The sequence below is a fragment of the Humulus lupulus genome, chromosome 2, assembly GCF_963169125.1.
Source record: "Humulus lupulus chromosome 2, drHumLupu1.1, whole genome shotgun sequence".
In the NCBI taxonomy this organism is placed as follows: Eukaryota; Viridiplantae; Streptophyta; class Magnoliopsida; order Rosales; family Cannabaceae; genus Humulus; species Humulus lupulus.
The window spans coordinates 25,877,035-25,889,462 of NC_084794.1; the positions used below are offsets into that span (position 1 = coordinate 25,877,035).

The 12,428-nt window shown below is 39.1% G+C and overlaps 2 protein-coding genes and 1 non-coding gene across 3 annotated transcripts; 1 reads left to right on the forward strand and 2 right to left on the reverse strand.

Annotated features, from left to right (window-relative positions):
* Positions 1 to 10,144: 10,144 nt before the first annotated feature.
* Positions 10,145 to 10,807, reverse strand: LOC133814057 (uncharacterized). Its single transcript, XM_062247071.1, has 2 exons — positions 10,732 to 10,807; positions 10,145 to 10,614 (listed from the first exon to the last, which is right to left on the reverse strand). The coding sequence occupies exons 1-2, from the start codon at positions 10,805 to 10,807 to the stop codon at positions 10,145 to 10,147; spliced, it is 546 nt and encodes a 181-aa protein (XP_062103055.1).
* A 144-nt stretch (positions 10,808 to 10,951) lies between these two features.
* Positions 10,952 to 12,022, reverse strand: LOC133814058 (uncharacterized). The gene has a single exon (XM_062247072.1). It carries the CDS (start codon positions 12,020 to 12,022, stop codon positions 10,952 to 10,954), a length of 1,071 nt encoding a protein of 356 aa, XP_062103056.1.
* On the forward strand, positions 11,688 to 11,794 carry LOC133820427 (small nucleolar RNA R71). Its single transcript, XR_009886837.1, has one exon. It is a non-coding gene; the product is annotated as a small nucleolar RNA R71 (small nucleolar RNA).
* Positions 12,023 to 12,428: the final 406 nt, after the last annotated feature.

Genomic DNA, 12,428 nt, shown 5'->3' on the forward strand with positions numbered 1-12,428 from the left:
AACGGTCCAAGAAAATGCCTAAATCCTATCTAACTTGCTAAGCCTCCTAGGATTTCACCTCAAGAGAATTATTAAGCCAATTCTAAAAGCTTGAACCTTCATGCATGCTTAGTTCTTCTCTAAGGAATTTGGAGTTTTCATAGTTGAATATGTGCATTAAATGGAGTTCACACTCTCACTAAAATTCAGTTAGCATCAAAAAATTTAAGAACTAACAGCTCATTTACATACAAAAGTTACCACATTACATCATTTTTTTTTTAATTTTGAATTTTTATCATCGAGCAACCCCCAAACTTTGGCACAACACTACATTCAATGATTCCATTCAACCCTAGATTCTAGACTCTAAACAAACTACACTTAAACCACACATAGAAATTAAGAAAATAACAAAAAGCAAAACATATAACGGCAAATCAAACACACTCCCCCCCAACTTAGAGGAACGCAATGTCCTCATTGTTGCCAAACACTAACGAAAAAAATAACAATAAACAAGACAGAAACTAAAAGCAAATATCAAAATAAACAAAGCAAAATAACATAAAGAGCATAAACAAAAAGGGTAAAGAGAAACTCCTGCCCACACTAGTTGCTGCCCGCAGCAGCTTCCGCATCAGAATCATCGCTCTCCTGACTGCCAACCTCTTCATGAGGATCCAGAATATACTCGGGGAACGGAAACCAAGTGCGCAAGGCGTCAGGAAATTGTCTCTCTAGCGCACCCTGAAAGGATTCATCTCGCACCTTAGCATACTTCCAATAGGCCTGCTAATTGGCATAGGTTATATGCAGCAGGTCCAACACTTGAGTGTTCAATGGACTAACACTAGGGGTCGAACTAGAGGAGGCTGGTGCGGAAGTAGAGTGACTACTCAGATGAAGGATTTTCTGAATGCAAGCAGGACTAATGTCTTTATAGCGGCTGGGACCAACAGAAGTAGACAAGGGGACCTCTGCTGCCAAACATAAGTTAGAGATCAAGCATGGCAAGTATAATTCTCCAGCACGCTACCGAGAGCGCTCCCTGATTTGTTGCTCAAGTATGCGCCCCACATTGAATGTTTTTCCAGCCAACAAACAGTAAAGGAGCAGAGAGCGCGAGAATGACAAGTGGGAGGTATGGGTTGTAGGCATGAAGCTGTACCGAATGAAATAGAACCATACCACAACAATGGGGATTAAATCGCCATGCTTGCACTTATGAGCTCCTTCTTGAAGAATTTTCCACTTGCTACCAGGGGCAGCGATGACTTTCAGTACTTGGGATCTCAATCCATGGTCCTCGTTATCTAAGAATGCTGAATAGTCATCTTCCATATCTTCTAATTCGAATAGTTGGTTAATGGCGGCAGCAGAGAACGGGACAAGCTTTTTGCACACCATAACAGTTACTTGGTTTGATGAAATAAGATTAGCATAGAACTTGCGAACCACTTCTTCATCGGGATTAGATTGTTGTTGACAAAAAGCTGTCCAATTTGTCTAAGCTATCACATTGGCTACATAATCTGGCAAGGCTTCTGAATTAGAACTAGAAACCCGAAAACCTCTTTCACACATCAACTGTTTAGTGGCAAAGAAAGCATGGAAGCGTTGCTCAACTTCATCAGAGTGGAATTTCTTTGGCGGTCGAGCCTTGGCTGCCTTGGAACCTTTAGTTTTCGGCATGATAACGACAATGAAACACAAGAAAACCCCAAGAAATTATCACCACAGCTCTGGAACTTTATCAATAATGCCACAAAATTTCAACCCCACGTTCCAACAGTAACAAACCAGCCTATAATCTCAAGTAACACTAAACCCAAATAATCTCCTCCCCACAAAGAGAAATTCTTCACAGTAGATCACAATCCACGTTCTTTTCTTAGCATCAATCAATATATATATAGAGTATAACAGAAGATCAGTAGCTCAAAGTAACAAAATCCATGAAAATTACACCATAAGTTTGGTCAAGAAGTCTAGTGTGAGCCAAAATAGAAGGGAAGACACCTGAAATATGTATGGCTGAGTTGTAGGCCTTCAGTCTCTCGAGGTGGATAGACTTGAACAAGGTTAGGCGTGGATGCTCGAATGGGGCTTCGCTGGCCGTCGGGGCTAGGTGGGTGCGAGATGGAACTGGGTGGGTGATGAAATAGGTCACGGTTTGGAGGTTGGGGTCGGGTGTTTGGGTTCGTGGGTTAGGGAGATGGAGATGGCTTTCGGGTTGTGAGATCAGATGGGTTGTGGGTCGGGTTGTGGGCCATGGATTCCGTGGTGGCTAGGTTGGGTTGGCGAGGGGTGGCGAGGTGCAGCCGTGGTTTCCTGGGTCGACTGGGTTGGGTTGGTGAGGTGCGGCCGTGGGTTCATGGGTCGATTGGGTTGGGTTGGCGAGGGGTGGTGAGGCGCGGCCGTGGGTTCGTGGTGGCTGGGAGGCGCGGCTGTGGGTTCATGGGCGTGGGAGGCACAGCTGTGGGGAATCTCTGGTTTGGCTGCTTGGGTTCGTGTGAGACGGAGTCTGGAGACGGGCTTCGGCTGGGGCTGGAAGTGATGGTGAAATTAGGGATAGGTAAAAGGAATAATTTTTTTATTAGGGGGGTAATTTCTAAAATTTTCCTAGATTTTCTTAAAAATTCTCAGAGCTTAAAATTTTCCCAGATTTTCGCCTATCTCCAATGTTGCAGCATTACTTCCAGACTTTCCAAAATTCAAATGATCTGCAAACCAGCCATAAATATCACCAAATACCTACCTGCAACATGTCCAAATACACTACAATTGACCCATAGAACTACCTGAATCCTCACAGCCACCCTATACTTGAATTTATTTAAATCCACAACATAGACAATGAAGGCAAGAGGTGAAAAAACCAAGAACAAAAGAAATGAAACACTAAATATTATATACAATTATATGTATAATTTAGTTGCTCTCCAAATGTAACTTTAAGCATAGCAACTCAAGAACATGACTTCTCAAGGATCAACTAAGGTGAATGAGGTCTTGCTGCGCTCAACATCACCACCCCAATAGTGTTTCAACCTCTGCCCATTGACTTTGAATTCACCTCCTTCATTTCCTCTCAATTCCACAGCCTCATGAGGATACGCCTTGGTAATAGTGAATGACCCAGATCACCTAGACTTGAGCTTCCCAGGAAACAACTTTAGTCTAGAATTGAACAATAAAGCTTGCTGCCCTTCCTCAAATGAACGAGGTTAAATATGCTTGTCATGCCACCTCTTGGTCTTTTCCTTATAAAGCTTTGCATTCTCATATGAAAACAACTACATTTCTTCCAACTCATCAAGTTGTAACATTCTTTTCTCCCTTGCAAGTTGCAAGTCTAGATTGAGTTGTTGGAGTGCCCAATAAGCTCTATGTTCAAGTTCTACTGGCAAGTGACATGCTTTTCCAAACACTAGGCGATAAGGAGACATCCCCAATGGAGTTTTAAATACCGTTTGATAGGCACATAAAGCATCATCCAACCTCTTAGACCAATCCTTGTGATTTGGATTCACCTCCTTTTCAAGCAAACCCTTTATTTCTCTGTTAGACAACTCCGCTTGGCCATTGGTTTAAGGGTGGTATGCCGTAGCCACCTTATGTTTCACACTATACTTAGCCAATAAACTTGCCAACACTTTGTTCACAAAATGGGTTACCTCATCACTTATGATAGCCCTTGGAGTGCCAAATCTAGTGAAAATATGCTTGTGTACGAACTTCATGACCACCTTGGAATCATTAGTCGGATAGGCAGCGACTTCAACCCACTTAGAGACATAATCAAAAGCCACCAAGATATACAAGTTGCCATATGAAGGAGGGAAGGGGCCCATGAAATCAATGCCCCACACGTCAAACAACTCAACCTTAAGGATACTAGTAAGAGGCATCTCGTTTCTCCTTGAGATGTTTCCTACCCTTTGACAATGATCGCATCTTACCACATAAGCATAAGAGTCTTTAAACAAAGAAGGCCAAAAGAAACCTAATTGGAGAACCTTGGCAACAGTGCGTGCTCCCCCAAAATGACCACCACATAGAGATGAATGACAATGGAAAAGAATACCCTCAATTTCATGTTCTGCCACACATCTTCTAATCATCTGATCCGCACATTGCTTATATAGAAAGGGTTCCTCCTAAAAATAAGACTTCACATCATGCAGGAATTTCTTCCTTTGTTGTCTAGTCATCTCTGGCGGCATCAACCCACTAGCCAAATAATTAGCAAAATCAGCAAACCAAGGGAGCTCATGAGAGTGGTTGACCCTAAGCACTTGTTCATCGGGGAATGTTTCTTTGATGGGGACAAGAGAGTTGGAGTCTTCTTCACGTTCCATTCTTGATAAATGGTCAGCCACTGGATTTTCTACCCTTTTTTTTATCTTGAATCTCAACATCAAACTCTTGAAGCAAAAGCACCCACCGAATCAATCTTGGCTTTGCATCCTTCTTGGAAATTTAATACTTTATGGCTGAGTGATCGGTGTAGACAATCACTTTAGTTCCCACAAGATAGGAGCGAAACTTGTCGAAAGCAAAGACAATGGCTGGTAGCTCATTCTCAGTTACAGTGTAATTCAATTGAGCTCCTGTCAAGGTGCGACTGGCATAATAAATAGAGTGAAACACCTTGTTCCTTTGCTGCTCCATCATAGCCCCAACGACATAATCGCTAGCATCACACATCAATTCAAAGGGCAAACTCCAATCCAGTGCAACAATGATAGAGGCTGAAATTAATCTTTCTTTCAACTCTTGAAAAGCCTTCAAACATGCTCCATCAAAATGGAAAGGTGTATCTTTCTCTAAAAAATTGCAAAGTGGTTTGGAGATCTTAGAGAAGTCCTTGATGAACCTTCTATAGAAACTAGCATGCCCAAGAAAGCTCCTAATGTTCTTCACTGAGTTAGGAGGTGGTTGTAGAGTCCAAGAAATTTACTTGGCTAGTTAGATAGTAGTATTATAGTAATTATAGTATTATCTTTATGACTGTGGATTTTTGGTTCAGACCGAGATTTATTTGGACACTCATAGTAGTACTTGTAGATTTTCTAAGTTTAACCTATAGTTTAAGAATATTAATTTTAACCTAAGGTTTGATTAATATGACTGATATTGTGGATAATATTTATTATACTATAAGGTTTAGATAAGAACCAATAGGATTTTAAGCACATGTTATGTATGGGTGATTAATGATTAAGTATTTTGAGGATTAAATTTATTAAAGGAAAAGTTTGAATACCCTAAGGTCACTCAGCAGCTTTGAAAACGTTTAAGGGCTTAGTCAAGGCTGTTTACTCAATTCAAATTAAGCTAAAAATGTGTAATTTCGTGTTTAAATAATTAGCGTATGCTGATATATCGCAGCTATAGGGGGCGATATATCGCAGTACGAGGATACGAAAAACCCGAAACGATGCACGTTTGCCTCGGGCATAATGGTCCATGCGATATATCGCCTACAGGGGGCGATATATCGCCTCCTTCAGCATATTTTGAATGTTTTCAAAATCGTTTCCCATTCAAACCTTCAACCTCTTGATAAGTCCAGCACCTTTCTGAACGAGTCTTCAACCTCTGCTGAACGATAATTCAAATTATTTTCACTTAAAAAGCCATTATTTTTATTCAAGCTAAATTAAGATCCTTTCATTCCTAAACTCTATAAATAGGACCTAGTACCCAGCCATTATTCATCTTTTACTCTAAGTTCAGAGGCTGCAAGTTGCTAGGTGAGTGTGAGAGTGTAAACACTTGGGTTGGGAATCATAAGCTTGATCATTATAAGCTTATCAAAACACTTGGGGAAGTAAGGTGTTATAGTATTTCGGTTCGAGGTTTAGATTGGTCTTACAAGTCTTCAAGGTATTTCCACACCTTAGTTCATTGGTATTATTTTATTTTAAGTTCTCATAGTCTTCTACTCACCCTTCTAACCTTAATCTTTATTTTGGTTAGGAAATCTAAGAACTTGCACATAAGTTTTTGGTAAGTATTTTCTCAATGGTTTAGTCCTTCAATTCCTTTCATTTCTCTTCTTCACTATACTCACTCTTTTTCAAATGGTTCTTAGGAGTGTTCCAAAGTCCCAACTCTGTCCTCTTATCCCGGTAATTTTGGTAAGGAAAATAGGATAGAATTTATATGTTATATGCTTTTTACATGTTATCTTATGTTTTTATGTTATGAAATATGTTATGATATGTTATGTATGTTTGTAGGCTTGGGCATATGACCCATATGACTAATAAGCCCCAAATGGATTATGGGCATATGACCTACCTAGCTAGTAGGACCCCACTAATCTAATGGGCATATGACTTGTTTAGTCTATGGGACCCCAAGTAATAATGACCATTATAGTATGTGTATGATATAAGTGTTATGTTATGTTTTATGTTTCTTATGAAATTTATGTATATGAACTATGTGTTAGATTTTCCTTGCTGGGCATTAGGCTCATTCCTTTTTGTTTATATGTGCAGGAAAATAGACTTAGTGGCGGGAAAGGTTCTTGGTAGCTTGGAGAATGTGTATTGAGGCGGAATGGATTCAAGAGCCGAGCGTTTCGATTCGAGAATGTTGTTTTGTTTTTATGGTTTTTACTTGTATTTTTCTGCACTTATTATGTAACCCTTTTTTTATTTTAAATTATGTTATGTTTTGTTTTTTAAAAACAATGGGATCCCATATCCTACTTGAGATTTTATGTAAGCTTAACTCTTAGTTTTTACAAGTTTCTTAATAAAGTTATGGTATTTTCACTTGTAAGTTTTATTAAGGATTAGTATGTATAGTTTTCGTTAATGGTCCAAAAGTCTAGGGTAGTTGGGTCATTACAGTGGTAGCTTTTCAATAACTTCAATTTTTGCCTTATCAACTTCAATCCCTTGCTTAGATACCTTATGCCCCAAAACAATACCTTCCTTAACCATAAAGTGACACTTTTCCCAGTTAAGGACTAGGTTTGTCTCTTCACGTCTCTCCAAAACCTTTGACAAGTTATTCAGACAATCATCATAAGAATCCCCCAAGACTGAGAAATCATCCATGAACACCTTTAGAAACTACTCAACCATGTCAGTAAAGATAGCCATCATACATCGCTGAAACGTAACAGGAGCATTGCATAAACCGAAGGGCATTCTTTTGAATGCGAAGGCACCATAGTGGCAAGTGAATGTAGTCTTGTGTTGATCTTCTGGGGCCACTGCTATCTGATTGTAATCAGGGTAACCATCAAGGAAGCAATAGTACTCTCTCCCAGCAAGTCTGTCTAGCATCTGATCAATGAAAGGAAGAGGGAAATGATCCTTCCTAGTGACCTTGTTTAGCTTCCTGTAGTCCATGCAAATCCTCCATCCAGTCACAGTTCTAGTAGGAATCAACTCATTGTTTTCATTCTTTACCACTGTGATCCTAACCCTTCTTAGGTACACACTGTACAGGACTCTGATAACTCTACAAAATAGAGTTATTTTACCATATTTTATATGCTAATTGTTGCTTAGTTCTTGAGTTTTTAATTAACTTATTAAGTTTTTAAGTAATTTTGCATTTATTAGTCTTATTGTAATTTTCTAGATTTTTATATGTTTTTACAGATATTTTAGTGTGTTATGTTGTAATTGAATTATTTAAAATTAGTATTGTTAGTTTGAATGCTAAAAATATGATTTTATTGAAATTAAATGTTATGTAAATTAAATTTTAATTAATGTTTTCATGGGAGTTATATGATATATTTTATTAATGAAAATATTTAATTTTAATTTGGTTTATAATTTATTTTGTAGGAAAATGATTTCATTTGTGGCTCTTGAAAAGCAAGGAAATCAAAGAAAATGTGGTAGTTTTGAAAGAAAGTAACAAGAAAAATGGTTTTTCTCCAAATGCCCACTAGGCCCACGCTAGAGCCCAGCAGCCCAGGCCCGTTTCTCTCCTCTTCCTCCCACCTGCCAGGCCCACGGTCTCCTCTTCTCTGCAACCTTCCGAAGCCCAACATCCTACGGTTTCTCCAACCGAGCACAACCCCAAGCAGCATCACATGATGCCTCCAGCAAGTCTTCCCACTGCCGCCACGTGTCCAGCTGCCTTGCCTCCTTCCCAGTGCCAGCCGAAGCACCAATGCCCAGCATGCATCTCACCAATCTCCCAGCCATTCCGCCTGGCCAGGCCCACGAAGCAAGCCCAGCCTGCCTGCCTCCTCAGCCCTCCTGCCTCCTTTCCAACCTTCCAGCCATGGCCCAGCAAGGCCCAATCCACCCCAAAACAGCCAGCGACCTCCTTCCTGCCACACCCACTTCTTGAGCCCTTAAAATTGCCCAAATGTACCATGTGTCCCCTATGACAAAAATGCCAACTTTTTACCCTTTTGTCTACACATTTTCACCACAACATCATCATTACACCCTATAATTTACCTCTACATACCATATTTATTTTATTTAATTAATCTAATAAATTTAATTAATTTAAATTGATTATTTTAATAAGCTCACTTTGACTATAAATATGGACTTTCAAGACCATTTTAGGGTGCTTAATTTTTGGTTACTATCTTCTTTTCTCCCATTTTCTCTCTACCATCCTCTCTTCCATTTTGGGTTTTTCAAGAGCATTTTGCAAGTATGTTTGTCATTTATTTTGTAATTTCTACTCTAGTTATGTGCTTCTAATATTTTTCATAAGATTATTAAGATCATGATTAAACAACTTGTAACTAGGTAATATTTATGTTGTATGTTGATTTCCCTTGTAATGCAACAAAGTTTATGGATTTTTCTTCTTCATATATTTCTTTCATCTTAAATATCTTGTATTTTAGATTGTTAGAACATATTTACACTTTGTTCTTCATTAGTGCATAAACATAATATTCTTTGTGTAAGATGTGTCATTAAATTGTACACATCCATGCTTAGAACAAAAATATTATATTTTGCCTTATAAATAATGTTCATTAATTTATTTGTTATTTCATTAGATTGATTTACACTAAATGCTTTGAAATTATAATTTTGAAAAGTGAAGCAAAATCCTATCTTTTATAAGAAATTTGTGCTTAAAATTATAAATCTTTTTGGAAAATGATAGTTTGAATTAACTATCACTAAAACTTGGGAATCAATATACTAATAAATATTATTAAACTTACACTTTGTGGATTCTAGTATCTTAATAATCTTTTCTTTTAACACTTATTTTCAAATTATTATTGGTTTATTTTTATTCTCTTAAATAGCTTTATTTTTCGATCTTTTATTTTATGTTCATAATATTAAAACTCATCAATCTTTGGAGCTAGGTTAGAATTTATTACTTTTGATTTAAAATAGTTTTCTTTTTTATTTTAGACAACTCCTTTGGATTCGATCTCGTGCTTACACGAACACTATATTCCATATACGATTCGTGCGCTTGCGAGTTATAAATATTTAAAACATACCCGTACTGGGTCCATCAGACTCACCCATGAACTGTTAGAGATAGGATAAATAATGCCAGCATCCAACCACTTGATGATTTCTTTCTTTACTACTTCCTTCATGATAGGATTTAGTCTTCTTTGCCCCTCAACAGAACCTTTTTCACTATTTTCAAGCAAGATCTTATGCATATACAAAGAAGGACTAATACCTCGAATATCTGCAATAGTCCACCCAATGGCCTTTTTGAACTTTCTCAATACTTCGAGCAACTTTTCTTCTTGATCATGGCTCAAATTTGCTGAAATAATGACAGGTAAAGTGGATTACAGACCCAAGTAGGCATATCACAAATGTGATGGCAAGACTTTCAACTCCAACTCAAGTGGCTCTTCAATGGATGGTTTAGGAGCTTGGAACTCCCTAGACGACAACTCCAATGAATCAAATCGGTTTCTTGTTCTTAACCCTTGAGAATTAGCCTCCAACCAAGCTAAGTACTCCTCCTCATCTTCCTCATTGTGTGAATCAAACAGCAATAACCTCTCTAATGGATTGCCAACATTACTAGTCTCAAACTCCCTCGATGCCAAAGAATCTACCACTGAAACCACTGAGCATTCCTCAACCTCATCAGGAAATCTCATAGCTTTAAAAACATTAAAAGTCACATTTTCATCTTGGACCCTCATAGTCAGCTCCCCCTTCTACACATCTATTAAAGTTCTTTTTGTCGCAAGAAATGGCCTCCCCAAGATAATGGGCACCTCTCTATCTGCCTCATAATCTAACGCAATAAAATCAGCAGGGAATATGAATTTGTCTACCCTTACCAATACATCTTCAATCTTCCCATCCGGATGAGCAAGAGATCTATCTGCTAGTTGAAGAGTAACTGTAGTAGGCCTAACTTCTCCAATCCTCAATTGCTTGAAAATAGACATTGGCATCAAGTTAAAGCTTGCACCCAAATCGCATAAAGCCATGCCACAATAAGAATTACCAATGGTGCATAGAATGGTGAAACTCCCAAGATCTTTCATCTTCGGCAGCAGCTTGTTTTGCAAGAATGAGCTACACTCCTTGGTAAGAGCCACCATCTCAAATTCCCCCAATCTTCTCTTCTTTGTAAGGATGTCTTTCATGAACTTCACATAGTTAGGCCTTTTCTCTAAGGCTTCAACAAGGGGAATGTTAATATGTAGCTACCTCAAAATGTGTAGGAAATTTTTAAATTGAGAGTCCAACTTTTGCTTCTAAAAACGTTGGGGAAATGGAGGTGGCTGCCTTGTACTTGAGCTGTCTGGGAACTGATGTTGTGGCATTCCTGCAGCATTCTGGGCAAAGGCAGATTTTTCTACACTAGGCATTTCAGCATCTTTTTAAATTTCCTCATTTATTTGGATTGAAGAGGGCTCACTCTCATGCCTAGAATTTGTCTTGGAATTCTCCAACTCCTTCCCACTTCTCAAAGTGACGGCTTTACAATGTTCTTTGCGCCCATTTCTTGGATTCTAGGTGTCACTTGGTAATGTACCATGGGGTCTATTTCTAAGCTCATTAGCTAGCTGCCCAACTTGGTTTTCTAAGTTTCTCAATGATGCAGCTTGGCTTTGGATCATGGCTTCATTCTTCACTATATATTCCTTCAATATGTTCTCAAGAGAGCTAGATTGCATTGCTTGTTGTTGTGGAGCTTGTGGGGGATAACCCGGCAGGAAATTTGATCTTGGAGGCATAGAAGAATTGCTAGGGCCATCCCCTTGATTACTCCACGAGAAGTTGGGATGTTGCCTCCATGATGGGTTGTATGAATTAGAATAAGGACCATTCCTATTTTGGTTCCTTATGCAACATACAGTTGTCGGATTAGAAGGACAGTTGTCAAAAGTATGACCCTCGCCACAATACACACAAGAAATGTTCTCCATGTGACCCATTTGTGTTCCCATAGGCTGCCCCATTGATTGATTCATCCCCATATTCATTGTCTTGAGCATATTAGAAATAGAGGACACTTGGGATGCCAAAGAAGTGATGGCATCTACATTATGAATATCGGCCACCTTTTTACCTGTAGAAAATCTAGAAGTGGGCCACTGATAGTTTTTGTTGGATATTCTCTCAAGGATTTCATATTCCTCATTATAGGACTTAGCAAGAAGAGCCCCGTTCCCTGAAGCATCAACCACCATCCTAGTATGAGCGTTGAGACCGTTATAGAAGGTCTCCATCTGGATGCAATGAGGAATGCCATGGTGAGGGCAATTGCGCAACAACTCCTTAAACCGCTCCCATGCCTCATATAAATATTCTTCATCAAGTTGTTGGAATGAAGTAATCTCATTGTGGAGCTTGGCATTTTTAGTGGGAGGAAAATACTTCATCAAAAACCGCTCAGCTAACTCTTGCCAAGTAGTCACAGAATTAGATGGCAAAGAGTTCAACCAAGCTCTAGCTCTGTCTCTCAAGGAGTATGGGAACAACTTTAGTCTCAGTGAAACCTCTGTCACTCCAGGAATCTTGAATGAATCACTCACTTCAATGAACAATTGAAGATGAAGGTGAGGATCCTTTGTTGGCATCCCACTAAACTAGCCCACAGTTTGAAGCATCTGGAACATGACTGGCTTTAATTCAAACTGTGCTACCTGAATCTCTGGTCTAACGATGCCCGGATTGAGCTCATTGAAGAAGGGGAGAGCATATTGCCTGATAGCACGATCTCTGTCATTAGCCACAATAACTGCATTTTGCCCATTGTTGGCAGCTACTCCCCCTTGAGCTACTCGATCTCAAGCAACTCCTGCTAGATTTACTGGTGGATCATGAGCGACTCCTGCTAGATTTGTTGCCCTTTGAGTGGCTCCCTATTGAGCCCCTTGCTCAGCATCTATCACTACTACTTCCCTTTTTGACATTTGTATCTTTCGCCTTCTTTTAAAGGTACGCTCGATTTCTAGATCAATGGGAAGTAGTTTAGGGTCTTGA

Bases quoted from the DNA above. Each gene is read 5' to 3' on its own strand.
- LOC133814057 (XM_062247071.1), bottom strand. From the start codon at position 10,807: ATGCCTAGTGTAGAAAAATCTGCCTTTGCCCAGAATGCTGCAGGAATG. The intron at 10,615-10,731 runs GTACAAGGCAGC...CCCTTGTTGAAG, and splicing joins TCAGTTCCCAGACAGCTCAA to CCTTAGAGAAAAGGCCTAAC.
- LOC133814058 (XM_062247072.1), bottom strand. From the start codon at position 12,022: ATGCCAACAAAGGATCCTCACCTTCATCTTCAATTGTTCATTGAAGTG.